The sequence below is a fragment of the Ceratotherium simum genome, chromosome 17 (genome assembly GCF_057802395.1).
Source record: "Ceratotherium simum simum isolate JZ-2026a chromosome 17, ASM5780239v1, whole genome shotgun sequence".
NCBI lineage: Eukaryota > Metazoa > Chordata > Mammalia > Perissodactyla > Rhinocerotidae > Ceratotherium > Ceratotherium simum.
The window spans coordinates 39,985,703-40,006,728 of NC_141916.1; the positions used below are offsets into that span (position 1 = coordinate 39,985,703).

At 36.4% G+C, this 21,026-nt stretch overlaps 2 protein-coding genes across 2 annotated transcripts in view; one reads left to right on the forward strand and one right to left on the reverse strand.

Annotated features, from left to right (window-relative positions):
* Positions 1 to 3,982: 3,982 nt before the first annotated feature.
* Positions 3,983 to 16,817, reverse strand: GOLT1B (golgi transport 1B). The gene is made up of 5 exons (XM_004435437.3): positions 16,680 to 16,817; positions 11,161 to 11,252; positions 9,584 to 9,762; positions 8,595 to 8,676; positions 3,983 to 6,507 (listed from the first exon to the last, which is right to left on the reverse strand). Exons 1-5 carry the CDS (start codon positions 16,702 to 16,704, stop codon positions 6,469 to 6,471), a joined length of 417 nt encoding a protein of 138 aa, XP_004435494.1. The 5' UTR covers positions 16,705 to 16,817; the 3' UTR covers positions 3,983 to 6,468.
* The window catches only part of RECQL (RecQ like helicase), a 40,572-nt gene continuing 36,248 nt past the window's right edge, over positions 16,703 to 21,026 (forward strand). Inside the window, exons 1-2 of the mRNA XM_004435436.3 lie at positions 16,703 to 17,063; positions 19,357 to 19,404. Of these exons, the coding sequence (XP_004435493.2) occupies positions 16,703 to 17,063; positions 19,357 to 19,404 (409 nt within the window). The remainder of the gene's footprint in view (positions 17,064 to 19,356; positions 19,405 to 21,026) is intronic.

Consider the following 21,026-nt stretch of genomic DNA (forward strand, 5'->3'; position numbering starts at 1 on the left):
TCTAAAGGCAGAAATTATCAGATTTAAGAATTTTAAGGCAGGAAAAAGATTGGGATTGAAAGAGAATACTTAGGAAGTGAATGGAATTAAAGTAGAGAGGCAGGGACAGAGCTATGAGAACAAACATACAGAGCAGGAGGAGAGGCAGAGCCAGCAAAGGAAGTTGAGGTGAACCAATCGGAAAGAAAGGAGACATTCCAGGAGACCATGAGGCCATGGAAGCCAGGAGAATATTCAATAATGTTGAAGCTCAAGCTAGATGAGTGCAAAGAACTGTGAACTGAATTTGAGAATATGATGGTTTTGGAGGACAAAAGCAAGATCAAAGTGGGCTAAGGGTGAATAGGATATAAGGAAATAAAGACAAGTGTGGACAATCTTTTTCAGAAATTTCACTAAAAGGTGAAAGGAAAAATGAATTTTTTTAAACAATAAGATACTTGAGTGTTGTGGAAGTGTGTTATTCTTTTTGGCCTTCCAGTAACATCTGAACCCTTTTATTTTTAAGGAATTCCTAAAATTCCCTGAATTATGAATTATGGAATTATGAGTCTTGGTGGGAGGCAGAGTTTTCCTTCTTTTGTACAAGCTGAAAGTGCCAGATACTCACTTTCCCAGACTCCCTATCAGGTAGGGTGTGGGCGCATGACTCAGGCTTCACCCTTCAGATGTACCCACTCGGAGGGGGAATCCGGAACCAGGATGGAAATAAGTGAGGATCTGGTGAAATGCTTTCCGGTGCGGCCGTGGTGGTGGTAAGCTTGAGTCTGTGGGGGCCATCCTGGCCACAATACTAGTGGCAGCTTCCAGCATTCAGTGCTAGAGGGGATGGGGACACCACCAGCAGTGTGCTTTTAATAAAGTCTTCTTTTGCTTAAATCGGTCAGGTTTGTTGGTTTCCCTTGATGACGACTAGGAAACCATTTGCAGGACATGTGTGCTGGTGGGGATGATCAGTAGAGCAGGAGAAACTGATGAGGCAGAAGAGAAGAAAACTGCAAAAGAGAATTCATAGAAGGCAAGAGGGATAGGATCCAAAATATGTCAATATTCGGTTGAAACAGTTATATGCATAGGCAGATATCGAACAAGAACCTGAGTAGCCACCATATGCTAAGGTTCCATGGGTAAGAGAGATGGTCTCTTTCTTCTAAAAGTTAGAGCAGTACTCCTCAGGTATTAATGTGCATGTGGATCACCTGGGAATCTTGTTAAAATGCAGATTCTGGTTCAGCACAGCTGGGGTGGGGCCTGAGATTCTGCATTTCTAATAAGCTCCCAGGAGATGCTGATGGACGCTACTCTACTGATCCCTGAACATTTTGAGTAGTTAAGCTTTAGAGGGTGTAAGTGACAAAAACTAAACCTTAGAGTCTGCGTCACTGGGAGAATGGCTAGCAATAGAAATACCAGGGAGTATGGAGAGAGAACAGGTAAGTCTGGTTTGGGATTGAAGTTTGAGGGGCTGATGCTGTCTACCTGCAAATACTTGTATAAGAGAGATTGAGTTTTGGGTACTTGATATTTAGGCTTGACAGTCACGTGCAGACAAGAAAACTGGTCTGGTTAGCAAATGAGAATAGAATATAGAAAGTAGTTTATGGGTAGAAACTTGAGGAATATTTACTCCTTTTCAAGAATAAGTAAAGCAAGAAGGAGCCAGAACCATTAATGTAGTGTTTTCCACTGTCTTAGGAGGGGAGAAAGATAAAAACTAAGGACTAAAAGTGTAACACCAAAACTGGACAACATTTGAATATTCCTTTAAATATTAGATTTTAGGGGTTAATTTCAAGGGATTGCAGCAACTTTCAAAAGAGAGCAATAAAGGAAATAAAATTATGTGTGTGTTTATGTTTTAAATGAACTCATAAGTGACATCCAATTACTAGGTTATCTAACAAACAAGTAAAATGCCTTTTTCCATTCTCCATACCAAAAACACAGAAAGGTTTTAGAAAGAGGGACAGGAAAATGAATTGCCAGTAAAACCATGTTTTGAATTTACAATTTTAAGGAAAAATAAATGAATGTGGTTTGTTTATAACAGTTTAGCTAATGAATTCACCAGCAGATATTTTACGTCAAAGCTGCCATTTTCAGTATAAGATGCACAAGTGAAGAGAGTGGTTTTGACATATCATCAATATTGTAGTCTTATCAAAAGTAACATGCCAGAATTTGTTTGTTCTAAAAGGGCATTGACTGTCAATAAAATGTTTTTGTTAAATCACAAAATTTTAAGATTTTTACAGGTCTAAGCCTAGAGATGGACTAAGAAGTTATTTGATTAAAAACAGATGATGGATTGAACCATTGAATTTTATTCTGCTGACATTATGGTCCGGCAGTGGGCGTTGAACAAATTGGATCCTAAACCCTTTTTAAAGGCATATTCAGTGGAGACCATTTTGCCTGCATCACTGATCATTATCCAAATAGCTGACTGGATGGTGCCCAGGCCCATTTAAACAATAATAACTGTCACTGATTAAACTGCATTTTTGTGAGGTCAGTGATTATTGTATTCGCATAGAAAATAGCTCCTATCTTGAGTAAGGTTACCTGGACAATATGGCTATTATGATACTAAAATATCCAAATTACTTCTTTGATGATAAAGTAGAGGATTTTAGTATAGTATGAATGAGGGCATGGGGTTCAATCTCCTACTGTGCCAGGGCCAGTCTGCCCCATAGCCAGTTGTCTCACAAACAAATGGAAGAAGTAATTTCCCCAAAGGGCTACCAGTTTTAGGAAGGGCTTTAGGGGCACCAAGAAGGCCTGCTACCCAAAATGAAACTCTCCATTCGTTGGCCAATGGCTTTACCATCTTCCTTTTACTTGGGGCTTTGAACCTCAAGAATCTCTTTTTCATAGCTGAATAAATACAAACAAGTGAAAAGTTCTTTGAGAGGACAAAGAAGGACCAACTGTTTTGGCCTAGTGGGTCAAGAAAGATCCGACAGAGGTGACCTTTTAATTAGGTCTTGAGAGCCGGCACAGGTAAGGTCGTGAAAAAGTGTGTCAGTCAGTGAAGGATTTGGGGCATGCTACTTCTGTGTCCAACTTCCTACATGGATACAGGGAGCAGAAGGGCAGAGGTTGGAACCTTTCAGCCCAGAGGACAAGGTTAGAAAGATAGGCTGGATATTTAATAACAGATTCAAGAATTCCAGTTCACCAGACAAACCAAGACTTGTAGTTTACTTATTGGATTCAACAAATATTTATTGGGTACCTTAAGTGGTACACTCGGCCAGTGGTTTTTTGGCCTTACCAAAATTTGTGATCAAAACAGATGCAGATGTTACGTGGTTTTATTTAAGTCACAAATACTTAAGTATTATATAGTCCTTCCCTTTTCAGAAAAAAATATTTAAGTATTTCTCCACCAATTTCTAAACTTATTGCCCACTTTCTTGGTTTACCTGAAGTCTGTTTCTATTTATGATTACATTTAAACAATTTAGAAATAAAAGATTCAATATCCATTTTATAAAAAAGAATATTGCATAAAAGGCTAATTTTAAAAAAATGAGGTGGGTTATTGTGTACTGCCAAATTTATTTTTAGAATTTCATAATAAAGATATATTTGACTACTGTTATGGACTGAAGTGTGTCTCCCCAAAATGCATATGTTGAAGCCCTAACCCCTAATGCGATATTTGCAAGTGTGGCCTTTGGGAGGTAATTAGGTTTAGATGAGGTTATGAAGATGGGGGCCCCCCATGGTGGGATTAGTGTCCTTATAAGAAGAGGAAGAAAAACCAGAGCTCGCCTGTGCTCTCTATGTGAGGACACAGTGAGAAGGAAGCTGTCTGCAAGCCAGAAAGAGGGTCCTTACCAGGGACTGAATCTGCCAGCACCAGATTTTGGACTTCCCAGTATCCAGAACTGTGCGAAACTTAAAGTCTGTTGTTTAAGTCACCCAGTCTATGGAATTTTGCTATAGCAGCCCAAGCTGAGACAACCACCAATTAATAGAAAAGTACCCTTTTATTGAAGAGGTAAGACAAATGTATTTACAATATTCAATTGTTAGATCATATAATCTGACGGTGAGACTTTTTAAAGCAGCTGTACTCCAGGAATTACACTTTATAAGGGGAAGAGAAAAACATTCCAAATATGTTTCTGTTACAGAAAATACATTTGAACAATGCCAGAAACATGTAAGGCTAAGTAATATTAGACCTCTTCTTCCATCTTTATAGCAATAATCAAAGTACATTTTTTTGTCACAAAGACAGAGGCTAACTTGGGAAAGGAAGAAACAATACAAGGTACAGTGCTTCCTGTCAGAGGATTAGTATGTTTAAAAACAGAGCCTCATCAATGGTTCTGAATAAGAAATATACGATGCTGCCAAGCAGTCCCAAACTCACATTTGAGATTAAGCGTGGACTCATTTAAAACCGAAAACTGCTCCAGCCTCTCAATCCTACTAAGGAGTGGGAGATTATCAAATCCTTTACATGCTTCTAATAATGTTTTCCAAAATAAGATTGTTGAAAAAGAGATCTCTGTTACAGTGCAAAGAACATGTTGATAGAAATTCATGTCTACAAAGGAGTTAAATAATACGGATGTTCCTTACATTAACAGACACTGTTCTTGCTCTAAAAAGGTAGAATTATCTAGCCACTGTAAATAATATGGGTCAGTCAAAAATATGTATAACAGAGTCCTATAGGGCAACTTGTATAAGTCAATCTCTGAAATATGTATATATTGGACACTCTCCAAGTGAGGATATTACCTTTTTGAAGAACATTAGATGCAACACTAGGTCTCTTATTATTCAACAAACTATTGAGGTAGGAGTCTCATTTTGTCAATATCATCTATTTTCACAGATTATGTCATAAATCAAATGCCAGTATCAAAACAACAGTAATCCACAAGACTGAACCATTAAACTATATACCAAGTCTTTCCTTCTTCAGACGAGCAAGGTTGGGAATTCTCTATGCATTAAGAGATTTAACTAAAAATAACATAAGCTGTAATATATTTGGTAGACATGTCTGTAAATAAAAATCACAAATTTCAATGATTTTATGCATTAAAAAGCTCTGCAATTGTTAAAAAAAAAGTAAATAGTGCAATCATTAGTGGTAAAACAAATAGTACCATGGGTGTTGAAATGTGTTCCTACATCTACCACAAAAGCTGCCACCCTGGAAAACTAATGAAGAAACAACCACTGTTTTGTGCTATCAAGCAGCAATGGCAGAAAAAAAACACACATCATTTTTTTAGTGTCATATTTTTAAGAAACTATAGCCAGTTTAATTACAGTAAATAACTTCAGCATGTGAACTCAGATATTTTCTCCATGAACTCAAGGTGAAGAGTGATCATATGACGCATACATCATGCATGCATACTGATTTTTATGTTAGGAAAAAGCTGAAAATAAGGTAAGAACTCAGCTTACATGAATAGCCCTTAAAAAATAGCTGTAAGTTTAACCTTTTAACATGTTACCTCTTAAAGTAAACATTACCAATAGTTAGTTATTTTAATTTATGAAAAGCAATATAATAAAACACTGCTAAGAAAAAAAATAGAAGGAAAAAGAAAGAAAAACTACATCACAATGTGGAAAAACCCATTTGGTTTGCATCATTTAGCATCTTAAATAAAAGACTACTCAATGAAACAACCTATGTAACAGATTTCTTCATGATCAAGGATGCTTTTTGTTAAATGCTTACATGTAATGAATGATAGATAGATACTTAGGTCAGACTCCCAAGAAGTATGAGTATTTCCAGAGTGTGCTGCCGACCAGAAAAGTGCTTAGTCAGCTATAATTTAGGGACTAAAAGCTAGTAAAGAATGACCTTTGCATGTTCTAACAGAGAATATCTAGGTAAGATTTTCATCTGGCTTTAAAATATTAAGATTCAGAGGAATCATAAAAGTTTTATTTTAACCATATGTTTATAAAAAATGTGATTCATACATCAAAACTGGGTTTTCCTTGGTTTTAATACATTAAAATGACATAATCCAATCTAACTCATGCATCACTCTCAGAGACACAGTGCAACTATGTTTGCCATTGCAGTGGACATTTCTAAAAAGCAAATGCCTATGGGTGCTCCTGCACCTTCAAAATAGAAAACAAAGAAACAGGCACCACAGTTCTCTAAGGATGGCTGTGTTTCGCACAGTGTGGAAAAACAATAAAAATTGCCTTCGAGAGTTTCAATATGCATTGTAACACAGATTTCATCTCCTTCAGTTTGCTTGCTCACTTCTTAGATCACTTGATTAGAAGCCTGTTTTCACTGCTTCTTTGTAAACTGCTGTTGGTACTTTGTAGGCTATACATTTTAAACTTCTATAAAGAACATTGCAAGCTATTTCATGTAATTTAATTTTGTGCTGAATAGTCTTCAAAGGATTTTATAAATAATACAATATCTTAAATGAGTCTTCAGTTCACTTGTTGTTATACCATATTGTTGCTTTCTCCAACTTTATCTACAAACTGCAAGGAGAAGAAAAACAGGTAATTAAAAGAAAGCCTATGGTATTATAAAACATTATATCAATATTTTAAATGTTGACTTAAAAACCCAGCTTTATAAGAAGATTCTTGAAAATTTAAGGTATGACTGACAATGATTAATTCAGTACTACTCACCACCATCTTCTGACACATAAATGTGTATAAAAATTTTTTTTCTAAAAGTTGTTTTTGCATGACATATTATATGTATGACTTTAAAGGTGCAACATGAGAAATGCAACACAATGAATAAAAAAATTGGATAAAATGAAGTTAACACTGCTAGCTTAACAAAAAAATAAAAAGCTGAAATGTGAGCCATTCATGCATTAATGAACCCAATAAGATATTTCAACTGACCATTACTGTGGATCTCTTCTGGGCCTATGTAGTCTTTGAACAAACAGATTTAACTCCATTAAGTTCAATAATTAACAACAGTTATTGACTAAAAATACCTTAAATGTGTATTCTGGACTTCAGATTGAAAGTGGCAATGACATTAAAAATAGATGTAATGATGCAAGCATAAATTTATAATTACTGAATATAAGTTTTAACACACATTAATGTAAGCGGTTATTTACTTTGGTTACTCCACCCCACATATAAAGCAAGTGGGCTTTCTTCAGCATTCCAGGTGGTGATGCAAACAAATATTGAAACAAAGTAATTAGTGGAGACATTAAAAGTCATGTAACCCAAGTGGCTATACTACCATCAAAATCTAGCAATCATCTAACCCTTCTTCCATTTCACTATTCACATTTTCACTTAAGCATTTATTATAATGAAGTAATAATATGGGAAACATAAACAATTTATGGTATTGAGTGTCCATTTATGCAAACACTGAAGAATCCTTAAATTAAGGACATGAATAATGATTACAACTCTATAACCAGAAGTTTCAGTAAATTCAAAAGCCATTCTAAGTATAAACAGTGTTTGACTACTGTATGAGTTTGGAGATTAATGCAAATGAAATCTGGACATACCCCTATAAGCCTAGGTGCTAACATTTCATATTATCACAAATAGATGACTGGCACACTGAAACTAAAAGTTGCTCTCAAAGTACTTATGGATTCAATAGAATTTTAAGAAAAATTTAGGTGCAGAAAAAGCACAACATTCTCTCTCCAAAGGTAATTTCAAATGCCTAGGTTGTCTGGGCTGTAAGGTTCTGACTCTAAAATTGACCTGAGGATGGAAATGAGATTAGGCTTATAGTGGTACCTATTCTTCAGTGGGTAAGCCATCCTTTAGCTCTTTGAGAATTCAATAAATGCTATGGACTGTCTCTCCAGAAACATCTACAAAGATCTGTAAACGACTTTAGAAAGTTGATGGCCCACTCTGGAGAAATAGATTTCTTTTTCTTTTTCTTTTGCTGAGGAAGATTTGCCCTGAGCTAACATCTGTTGCCAGTCTTCCTCTATTTTGTATGTGGGTCGCCAGGACAGCATGGCCACCGAGAAGTGGTGTAGGTCCGTGCCTGGGAACTGAAGCCGGGTCACCGAAGTGGGGCAGGCCGAACTTAACCACTAGGCCACAGGGCCGCCCCGTGGAGAAACAGATTTGACAAGACTGTTCAAATTGTGGATGGAGCTAGGAACAGAATTTCATCATCTGACTCCCAGTTAATAGTGCTTTATTTAATTGTCTTACTGCACCCCATTTGGTGATACAGTCCAAGAAAGAAAATATTTATGAAAAATAATGATGCCCTTTTTATAGTATTACTTCTAAAATTAGAGATCATATAAAAGTTAATTGAAAAGTGCCTTGAACTGTCAAAGAGAAAGGTAGCATAGCATATCAATCTGAGTTATATTAAAAAATAGAGAACAATATTAAAAATGGATACAATGAAATAAAATTTCAGGCTTTATAGGTTTAGCAACGATTATTTTCTCTTGCATTCTTGGTAACCATGATCTATGTGATACAACCATAATAAAAAACTCAGTTAATCATATCAATTACTGGAATTTATAGAAGCAAAGAGTATTTATTTTGATGGTTTGTTTGAAAATTATATTTCTAAATATAAGATTACTTACTGATCTAATTCCAGGTAAATTCAAGAGGGATCCAAGGACTGGCACTCTTCTAATAAAGCCAACGACCACAGGAAAGAAGCCCCTAGGAGAGGGAAAAAGAGTTCTTATAACTTACATGTTCTCTATTACCAAAATCAATTGCTAACCAGGGACAGAGAAAGGATCCTGTTAAAATTTTGAATGCTTTAGAGACTTCAAACTTCAGTTAACATATCTTACACCTCTCTCTGGATTTGATCACTTCTCTTAATAATGCTCCTATAATATTTTGCTTATACATCTATAATGACATTACTACTAAATCCTACTGGTATCTTTACAGTCTATTTCTCATATTAGAAACGAGAGATTCTCTAAAGTAGATCTGGCACTTAATCCATTTTTATGTCTCCTATGGGTAATACTGTGCCTGGCAGATAGAAGACAAGGGATATATATTTCTTGAATAAACAATTAAATCAACCTTACTTAAAGGTATTTTCTCCCATTGCATACTATTGTTTATTCACTTGATAACTGTAATTTATAAAATACTAACTGATCAAAATCTCCTACAGCCTATTGGGTACAAAATTTTCTAATATGTATATACACTAAAGGAATTGTCATCAAGTGGCAGTGACTACACAGTATCAGGTTCTATGTATTAAAATGCTAGATCTATCTATGTATCTATCTATCACTGTTTAGTTGATGAAAACAGCAAACATATTTAGTGACTTAAAATGCCAATAAAATGAATTTTATTGCCTTGAAAATACTTTACAAGATAATTTATACCCTTATATAGGCAATTATGTACATTTGATAAACATTTTTACAGTTGATTAAATTATCTAAAACTGCAATAAAAGGATTCAATGTAAACAAAAACCCATTTAAGAAAATTATAATCTTCTTACTCATGCTGATGCAAATATCTGGGTTTTTGTAATAATTACTTGACATGCTGGTTTATTGAAAGAGAAAAAATAAAACAATTGCCTTACCTAAACAAGAGAAAGAATCCATAAATTTCGAAGATCATGCCTATCAAAGGCCAACCAATAAGGACTACAAATACACCCCCCAGGAAAAATCCTGTAGCTTTCATTTTATGTTTTTGGAAGAAGAATCTGAATGTTCTTTCTAAACCAATTACAAAAGCCAAGCCAGCCACAAATAAAACCTAGAAGAGAAAGAAAATGCAACATAGAAAAAGTAGTTAAACATGCTGCATAAATTTGAAAAGTAAGGTCAAAGCTAAATATAATAAAAAGAAGCACATTTGGCTTTTAATGTGGGCAACCGGCCACAGAAAACTACCACGCACACCAAAAGGCAGAACCAAGGAGTGGGCTAAGCATGTTAAAAGTTGTAGTTGTCCACTCTTCTCAGTCCTCTTCTATCTTGATTCAGTGGAGAAAAAGAGAAACAAAGAAAGATGAGATGTTACCAATGGGCATCTGCCTCTGCAGTGGTTTTCCCAGGTTTAGCTAGATGAGGATGGCTTAGTCAAGCAGATGAGTGGCAAGGCAGGAGGGGGAAGCTGCCCATAAATATGTCACCCAAAGGTACTCCTGCTTCTGAAAACTTCACCATGGGCTATAGGAGTTCCTACGGATGGAAGAAATACTGACATGGCCAAGTTGATAGTAGAAGAAACCATTCAAAGCCAGGAAGAAGATTCTAGTTTTATTAATTCCAGAATATCTGGTGGTAGCAGAAATAAAAAGACTGCCATGTGTTCTCAAATATACATATATTTTGTATGTTTTCAGACAGTGGACAAGAAATGGATATCTATTAAAAGCTTGCTTTTCCCCAGGTTTTATTCCCAAATATTTGCCTTTCTTCATTAACTTTCTTTAGCGAAGAATATTTCACACAAAAATTTATTAAGCCTAATGGTTAAGCTTCATATTCTGAGATACCAATACTGTTTATATTATTATTCATTAAAACACCAATTTTGAACAATTTTGTTATCCTTTATATTTTCCAACTAAAAGCCCAATGGGAACATACACTTCAAAAGATATTTAATTATTATTCAGTGACTTTATTGCCCTCTTAGAAGGGTTATTACTTATTTCTAGAACTCTTGCATAACCTCCACACATGGACACATTCCAAATAAACAACATACACATCTTTCTTAGCAAGTCAACTATTAATATAGATATATAAAAAGTTTAAATGGTTTTAAAAATTCTGTTTATTTTATGCTATTGAACCAAATGTGAAATCCCAGATGTTTAAAGTAAAAACATATTAGCAAATTTACCGGGGGCTATCAAGTCACCTATTTTGAACTATTTAGAGGCAGCCTTGATTTAATTTATTATAAATCACATATCAAACACTTAACAGAGGAGTCATGGAATTAGAAAACCTCATTAAGTGTTTACCTTTTATTTAAACAGAAAGCTGACAGGTTTTATTCCTGATGGAACCAGAGAATGTAATAGGAATCTTTATAAGAGTAATAGTGAATCACTTCCCCCAAATTTAATAGCAGGCAATTATTCATTTGTAGTTAAAATTTCCTTATGAATTTAGTTAAAATATATATTGAAAAACTCACATTTCCAATAGCCAGTAGTGCTTTGTCAAAAAAGAGAATCATTCCAAAGAACAGGAAAAACACTCCAAATCCTGTTAATCCCATTCCAATTTCTGCAACATAAGTTATACGGTTAAGGGTAGAGAAAAATTAAAGTTACATTAAGATCCTTGTAAACTAAGAAAATTTTTCAGTTTTTCTTTTGGTTGATTTAAGGAAAACAGGTCCCCAACCTTGCAGGTTAACTTTATAATGACATTTTATTAAGATCTACAACAAATTACCTTAAAATTTAAACTATGAATGGAAATTTCTAATCCTTACATGAGACAGCATTTCTTACAAACATACCCATAATAGAGGAAGATAAATCAGGATTCTAAACCTTTCATTATATATTTTTTCCCTCCCAAGAACCCCTCTGGCATCAGACATAAGTATATGGGTTTACTTTTACTATTTATCTCCTTTCGTATTCTATGACTATTATTTATATGCACAATATCTGTAATTCTTTCTTTCCCCTCTTTTTTTTTTTTGCTGAGGAAGATTTGCCCTGAGCTAACATCTGTTGCCAGTCTCCCTCTTTTTTTGTATGTGGGCTGCCGCCAAATCATGGCCACTGACAGACGAGTGGTGTAGGTCTGCACATGGTAACCGAACCTGGGCCACTGAAGTAGGGTGCACCAAACTTAATCACTAGGCCAGTGGGGCTGGCCCCTTTCTTTCCTCTCTTAAACTTAATTCCTTCTTTAACCCACTAGAAATGCTACATACGGTAGGTCAGCATGATATACTTCATTCAATTATACACTGCTTCTCACAATGGCAACAGGAAATAACTTTGAGAATCAGGTAGCTGTCTCCTCAAAAGTTAATTTCCAGAAGGTTAGGCATCACTTTTACCTTCTTGATGGCTTATTATAGATTTATCTTCTAAAAATTTATCTGAACTATGAATCCATATTTAGTCTAAGATTCCTAGAATCACTTCTCCAAAGTTTCAAAGAATACTATTTTCCCTAATATTAATATTTTGGGTTTTTACTCTTTCATTCAAAAACAAAGAATTGTTGATCAAATCCTAGATGCTAGAAACTGTTCTAGGTAGTGAGTATATAGTCTTGGACAAAGTGTAAACTTTCAATACTATGTTCACTCGATATATAAAACTAATAATTTTACTGCCTTTGTATTCTCTAGGACTTATCTTTTTAGTCTGAAGAGTCTTAACTTTCTAAGGTTACAGTTAATACTTTTCTGTTAATGCTACAAAGCACAATTCACTAAATCACCTCCTTGATCATTTCTGCTTTTTTTCAGGACATAGTCACCAATCCTTATTTTTACCTAGAAACACTATCTGCATTAATGAATCAGAGCAGAAACCATCGTATTTTTGGAAACACAATTTTAAAGACACTATTAGTGATTTCTAATCTGTTACTTAACTCTTTTGCCTTGGTTCCAGAAAGCTAAAATCTAGGTCACTGCCATTTAAAAAAATTTTAAGCCATGTAAAATGTTTGATGAGTTGAAAATTTATATCATATACTTTTTTCTACATCCTCCACCTCCTCAATTTACAGTTAACTACTGCATTCCATTCCAGCTACCTTTTTCTCCCAAAGTGAGTCTAAAAGAATCCAGGTACCTGTCTACAAATATACTGGTAAGTATATTCCAGAGACCCAAATTCCCATGAAAATTTGAGGCTGATACTTTCATGCTTAAATGCCTTAAGAGAATTTACCAAAATAACTGTTTAGATGTGAAACATAATTTCCTAGAGGAAAATATGGACAAAAGAGCAAGTAAAATTCCATTAAGTAACTATTTAGTAGCTAGGGTTTTATCATTGGCAGCTCAGTTATTTGAATATGACTAATTTCTATCTTTTCACAAATTATCCTAATGATTACATAAAAACTTTGAGCTATTTGCTCAACAGAAAGAAAATTATATGGAAATACACCTATTATGTATTGAGAATTTATCATGAATTAGCTATTACAAGGTGCTTTACATATCTTATATAACTTATATATCCTTCCAATACTGCTGCAAGGTAGGTATCACTACATCATTTTAGAGATGGAGGAAACTGAGGTTTAGAGAGTTGATTTAATTTGCTTCAAGTCACACGTCTGGTTAAGCATTTGAACTCAGGTCTATTTGAAGCCAAAGTCCGTGTGCCATACTGCTTCCCACAGGATTTTTTTTTCAGGTTCAATATGTTTGGTTAAATGAAACTCAAGGGCATCGGAGTATAGTGAACTTCTAGGGGAAGTGTCTTTAGGTGACTCAAGTTTAATGTGATTAGCTTGTTATCTAATATAACTAAGCAAATGTCATAGAACCATTAAAGTTTGACTGCAGTGAAAAAGGACAATGTCTGAATATGGTTTTATGTTTAATGAAATGTTTATAAAAATATGTCGTAATTACTTGAACAAAATTGTGAGGTAAAAAGTAGCACCAGCCCTATGTTTCATATGGGCAATCAAATTCTCAGAGAGATTAGTAACTTACCCTTGATCACAGAATCAGCAAATGTGTATGTGTCTGGGGGTGGGGGTTGGGGAGCGGAGTCAGGCTAGACTTCAAATCCAGTCTTCAGACTCCACAGCTTACAACTTTAACATGGGAACCAAAACATTCCTACTACTTTATCCAGTGTAGTCCAGCAGGAGACAGTTGCCTGTACCATCTTTGCCAAAACTGACACTGGCGTGATGTTGCCAAGTATTCCCTGATCTGAATGGGCCAAAAGTCTCAAACTGACCTCATTGTGCCCTTTTCTCATCTCCAGAATTCCCTTCTTCTCTACGCCTACGCATTCATAAACCTTCTGGTTATTAAAGCCCTACACAGAGCTGCCCTCTCACCACCAGAATCATACCGAGTAAAACGGATTTATCTTCCTTTTGTGCACTAGCAAACTTTCATTCCTCTTGCCTGTGTGTGTGTGCATTTTTAAAGAAAAATTTGGTAAAAGCAATCTAATAAAATCAATTTGTCTAAAATAAAAAGTTCATTGCAGAAGTTTCATAAGGAAAGATATGCTTAATCCAATGGCAATCACTGTTAGCATTTTGCTATCTTATTTAGAATATTTTAAAGCAGCATTGTCTTTCTTACTATGCCCTTTACAAAACAGAAAATTTCATAATAAAGAACTCAACTGAATATCAATTGAATTGAACTCAGCTGAATATCGTGGTAGAATTTCAGGTGTGACACAATGAAGTAAAGATTTAGAGGCTGCACGGGAACTGCCCTACTCCATCCCCCTCACTCAATTTTCCAGGTTTTTTGGGGGGATGGGGGGAGGTGGAATGCTATTATAGAATCCCTTAACACAACTGCCAGCTGCTATTTACTCTACTCTGACCAGTGCTTGGTCACCCTCTCCCAGAATCAGAACCCCAGAATAATTCTGGCAAATCACTTGAATGATGGCCAATTGCTGCAGTTAAACACACACATAAACAGCATCTGAAATCCAAAGAGCTTTTGGCTCCCTAATCATTTTGTGTCCCAATCCACTGTGCTACCTAAAACATTTGGCAAATGAGGAGTAAGGAGTATAATTTCATCTTCCTCATCAATTTAATGAAGTGAGAAGAACGCTTCCTATTCTGCCCATATTCCTACCCAATCCCCTTGTTCTGGTTTTTGGAAGGATGTAAATCAGGCACTTGTCCCTATAAAAAGTCTTCAACAGATGAGAACCTCTGTGCACAGGATAAAGAATTCAAATAATTTTATCTACATAATAATCACAGACTCAGATAGATATGAGTCGCAGTAATACTTTAGTTAGACAGGAAAACTACGTAGAGATTAAATTATGCTAATTTCCTTGGACAGCCTAATTTTAATTTTGAGTTTCAATCAACAGCAACAGAGTACTGTGCATCATAAAGAAAACAGGCTCTGAATATCCTACACAATCTCTCTGTCTCTCAAAAAAATGTATAATTCTATAGGATGAATATCTGTCTACTATTGAAACTATTTTTTGCTGTGGAAGAATTTCATCATTCTAAGGTAGATCCAAATAAAGTTTATATCAAGTCTTCTTAGATGCTAGTAGGGTACAGTGAAAAGAACAAAGGTTTCTGAGTCAGCAGACCTGGAGTCAAGTCTTGTTTCTGTCACTTTCCTTATGACCATACCCTGAAATTCTTTTGAGTCTCGTTTAATTATAAGAGAGAGATACTCCTCTCTGCCTTACAGGGCTCTTATAAGAATTAAGCATAACGATTTATATGAAAGCACATGGTAAACTGAAAGAAGATGCCTTTATGCAACTGCTTAAACAAACAAAAAAAGGACTATACTTATTATTTTCTCTGATCAGAAGAGGCGAGGCCAATAGACCAAAACTGGCACCCTTCCTGGGCCAGGGCAGGTGGCCACAGGTTGCAGACCCAGTCCAACCTCATGAAGGAAGGGAGCCTGTCTGACTGAGATGGCAGTGTGTGTGGAAGACCTTAGAAGCTCTCCCAAGTTCAAATCAGCCATGACTTGAATCCAAACCTTAAGATTCCACTTTAAAATAGGGCACTTGCAATGAAATTCTATTTTCGTTTCAATAGACTGTTTAATTCTTAAAATCTTGAAAATCCAAGTAAGATAGCCACAATAAGAAACCAAAGGCGTGGCAGATAAAGCAAAGTTGAGGCAAAAAGACTATCAAGACCATCAAAAGAGAGGAAGCACAGACTTGGGCAGATATGTAAACGAAAAATTAAGATTGGAAAAAAGGGATAGAAAAGTGGAAAGGTTATAGTGAAAGAAAAGGAAACAGCAATGTTAATCTTAGAGATAAGATAGGCTTGGAGAACTCTGTGGCAGGCAGAAAACGATGCTAAAATAATAAGACAAGCCAGAAAGCACAGTATACAATATTAACGAAAGAAAGTGTTTAACTGAACTCAAAGTGGCTTTTTACTATTGTGGAAACATTAGCTGGTAGAAAAGTGAAGTTGTTTGAAGGTGTTTTCGGAAGGCTGCTTCCAGTGGTGGCAAGAGGAGAATATTCAAAACAGTTAAATGTAAGCATATTTTCAAAAAGAGCCTTCAATAGGTGACATGTAAAATACCGCCTCCCAAACAAGCAGCCAGTAACTTGTAGAGGACCCCATGGATGTCATGTGCAGAAACGTCCCCTAGATTGGGCCGCGGGCCCCGGCATCAAATTTTCTCTTGTGGCTGTCCGCAGGAACAAAGCTCCCAGCTCACCGGGAACCAGCGGCGCGACCCTGGTGTACACAAACTCTCAGCGAAAGCTCCCCCCGCCCCCAGCTTGGGCGTCTCCCCAGACCCCACTGACTCTCCTCCCAGGCCAGGTCTGCTCAGCTCCCACTGCCTCAAGGTAGCCCTCCAGGTCCCCGCAGCCCTAGCTCAGTCTCCCAGGCCGCCGCCCCCAACGCGGAGCTTCATTCATTGCCCGGGGCGGAGAGGCGGAGGGGCGGACGGGCGAGACCCAGGGGTGTGGGGACTCGAGGCGGGGCCCCGGGGCAGGTGCTTACTCTGGGTGTCCGTTAAGGAGATCATGGCTGCAGTGGTGAGGACAGCGGCGACAGCACTTCGCGGCGCCCAGGGTGGCAAGCAAAGTCGGGAGAAACGAAGCCGGGAAGCAGCCCAGACGAGAGCCGCCACGTCTTCCGGAAACACGCAGCCTCCCCCACCCCAGGTTCAAGACCGCTTCCCATTGGCTAAACCAGCTCCCAATATCAACCAGTCCCCCGTAGTCTTGTTCGGTGACGCGCAGGGTGGCCACACCCTTGACCAATTAGAGACGGGTGTTACTTGCAATTGGTTGAACGGACCGACCCGGAAGGGTGGATGCTCTCGGCTGGAAAGAAAGGAAAGCCTGGTGGCGGGAAGTTTTCATTGGACAGCGGCTGAAAGAGGTGAGTAGCGGTCCTGAGTCCGAAGCGCTTTAGGGTCAGAGACCGGGGAGATGGAGGCGACTGGGGGTTCTTTAACCCCTTTGGAGAGAGGTTCTGGGGGGTAATTCCTGTTAACCGCTTTGAAAGGGCTAATTTTTCTTATTCCTGCCTGCGGGCGAGGCCGGTCTATCGCAGATCATTTCCTTCCACCAGTACATTGGCAGGGAGAAACGAGCGTTAATCATCGCCCAGCTCTAGTGCATCTCGGGCCTTTAGGGACACGTTCGACTGCCGACCGTTCTCTTTTTATCTCAGCCTTTTCCATGCAGGAAGCTTGCTCACTAAGGTTTGGCAGCCACCGTTTATCGGGAAACAACACTGGGGACGTGTAAGCTTAAGAGAGGGTATTATTAAATTGCTGTTGCCTCTAAACGCGGGTGGCGGGAGAGGGAGATGTGTGTCCGATTTAGTCTGTGGTACCTCAGTGGCGTTTCCTCCAGCATCGATGACTGGCTGTGACCGCCTAAAATGTTTCCTCTGGGTGCTGTCGAAAGTTTAAAATAGCAGGCGTAAAATCAATGAATCATCGAAGTAGTAGTTGTGCACACACCAAAAAGTTCGCAAACTGGGAGCACTCAAATCAAAACATGGAAAGAGGCTCAGGGGTATATTGTTATAAAGCAGTTTATGTAGTGAGAAGGCAGTGACTTTATTCTTCACAGTGATTGGTTAAAATATTAACATTTTCTTAAATGATAAGGAATTGGTTGGTGGTTATCTCATATCAACCTTGAGAAACAGTTTAAGTTTTGCTTATGATTTCCAGAGGCATAAGCAAGAAATGACCCAGGTCAAGTTAATCTTGCAAAATAAGCCAAATTAAACTTTGTAAAAATGGTTTTGTCTGCTCAGGGAATTTTCAAATCTGGTCACCGTTTGTTTTTGATTTTAATAGTGCCAGCTTATACTTCTGACTCACAGACCTGCTATAGCTCATTAATTTCTGAACATATTTTGTATTGAGATATCTTTTGTTGTTAAGTCACAGCATTTGGGAAAAGAGTGTATGAGCAGTTTTTTAACGTATAATCAAAGGAGTCATTTAAAATAGTGGGGAAAAATGGTTATAGATTATGTTCTTTCATAAGTCTAGATAGCCACTGCTTTGAATCTCAGCAGACCTGAGCCTGCACTATATGTAGGGCACTTTGCTAGGCTGTGTGAACACGAAGGGGAAGAGACTCAACCTCTGCCCTCCCGGAGAACCTTATAGTCTAGAGAAGGAGAATTATATTTGCACAAAGTGGTAAAGATATGTTTATATAGAAAAAGAATTGGAAGTCCTTGTTTTACTCCCCTACTTGAATATCTTTTAGTGGTGTGGCTATTCCAAACTCCTTAGCAAAGCAAAGAAGACCCTGCCTATTTTTCCAGTCTAGTGGTGGCTTCAGAATTCTACATTAGGAACAGCATAAGATCAGCAGTCTGGGTAAGGGTAGGTTGATGCTGAAGCTACCTTTGGAGAACATTCTAAGTTAGTTTTAGAGAATGTTGATTGTCCATATCAGAGTTGGAGGACATGTTCATGAGGATTATGAGCAATCTAAAGTTCCTCCCCTCAAGCCTCATCTCGTTCCGCTTGCTCATATATATATACTCTTAACTTTTAATCATTCATAGGTATTGAGAGTTCCTTAATACAAACCATGTTTTTTTCCCACTTCTGACCTTTTCATATTCTCTCCTTTTGAAATCTAGCTCCTCCATAGAATATCAATTCCTCTTTTAAGATTGAGTCTAAATTGTGACGCTTTAAAGCAAGTATCAGTAAAATGCTAAATGATTAGTTTGAGTATTTATATTGATGGATTTTGCTTAATTTGGGACATTTGAATCTATCTAACTTGTTATTTATAAGATAGATTCTCTTATCCCAATTTTACAGATAGGGAAAGAGGCTGAGAGGGACAAGTTAACTTTGCTAAGAGCACACAGTAAGTTAGGGCTAAAACTGATAACCTCAAAGTTTCACTGTTTTGCTACATCACTGTGTATCTGCTGGATATTTGGTGTTATTGCTGTTGTGCTTGTTATTATATGTTTCTGTGACTTTGGACACGTCTCTGAAATCTAGAGGATTTTCCATAAAAATTAGCCTGGGAAGAATCAGTAGTCCTTATTGAAAGGTCACTGCAATATATAATTTACTTTTTAACATATTCTGTACTTAGTAGTGAGAAATTATCATTGATTGAGCATTATCAATAGCACTACTTTTAAAAAATTGTTGTTGTTTTTTTTTTTCCATTTTTAGAGAGAAATTTGGATCTCCAATTCAATTTTAGAATGGCATCCGTTTCAGGTTAGTGGAAATGATTACATTTTGTGGTTCATTCTGTTCTGTTTGTAATTGCATGTTCTTTGAAAAAAATATTTGATTTTCTCTGTACTTGTCCTTCAGTTTTGCTGTGAACCTTAAACTGCCCTAAAAAAGAGTCCTAATAAAAATGAATAAATAAAAATAAATTTAAAAAAATATTTGTTTTAAAAATTCTGATTATAGAAATGATGTTTTTTCAGATTTTTTTTTATTGTGGTAAAATATACTTAACAAAATTTACCATTTTAACTGTTTTTAAGTGTACAATTCAGTGGTATTAAGTGCTTCACATTGTTGTGCAACCATCACCAATATCTATCTCCAGAACTTTTTCATCATTCCAAACTGAAATCTGTACCCATTAAACAATAACTCCCTATTACCACCTTCCCTGAAACCCCTGGTAACACTATACTGCTTTCTGTCTCTATGAATATGACTATTCTAGGTACCTCATATAAGTGGAATCATACAATATTTGTCCTTTTGTGTCTGGCTTATTTCACTTAGCATGATGTTTTTGAGGTTCATCCATTTTGTAACATGTATCTTTTTAAGGCTTAATAATATCCCATTGTATGTATATACCACCTTTTGTTTATCTGTTTGTCTGTCAGTGGACATCTGGGTTGTTTCACCTTTTGGCTATTGTGAATAATGCGGCTGTGAACAGTAGTGAACAAATAACTATTTGAGTCCCTGCTTTCGATTCTTTTGGGTGTATACCTAGAAGTAGAATTGCTGGATCACATGGTATTTCTATGGTTAATTTTTTGAGGAATTGCCATGCTGTTTTCCATAGTGGCTGCACCATTTTACATTCCTATCAGCAATGTATAACGGTTCCAAGGAATCTTATGTTTTTTGATAGAATTCTAGGAACTTAAGAAATTATAAAGTAGAAAATATAAATCACTTCTAATCCCACTACTCAGATTAATACTGTAACATTTAGATGTATTATGTTTCAACAAAATTTTTAACGTTTTGTACATATTGTTTTGTAATGTGATTTTTAAAAAACATAATGTAAATATAGAATATAGACATATTGTTAAATAAATTCTATGTTGTAAATATTCTATTTTTAGTACCTGCACTGTATTTTGTTGTTTTGAAGTGACATTAAATAAATAACGTTACTTAATCTTTTAGTGTTGAACTTTTAGGCTGTCTCCATTTTTATCATTTATTTATTTGAACATTCCATTCAATTTACTGGAATTTTTTTTCTTTAATGCTGCATTACTAATATAATACAGAATGAAAATAAAAAATTAAATCTCACTTCAAGCAATTACCAGTCTAATAGCATCAGTAAAATGGTACTTTTTTTTAAATTTTATTTTTATTTTTATTTATTTTTATTTTTTATTTATTTTTTAATTTTTTGTTTATCGCAGTAACATTGGTTTATAACATTGTATAAATTTCAGGTGTACATCATTATACTTCTATTTCTGCATAGATTACATCATGTTCACCACCCAAATACTAATTACAACCCATCACCACACACATGTGCTGAATTATCCCTTTCGCCCTCCTCCCTCCCCCCTTCCCCTCTGGTAACCACCAATCCAATCTCTGTCTCTATGTTTTTG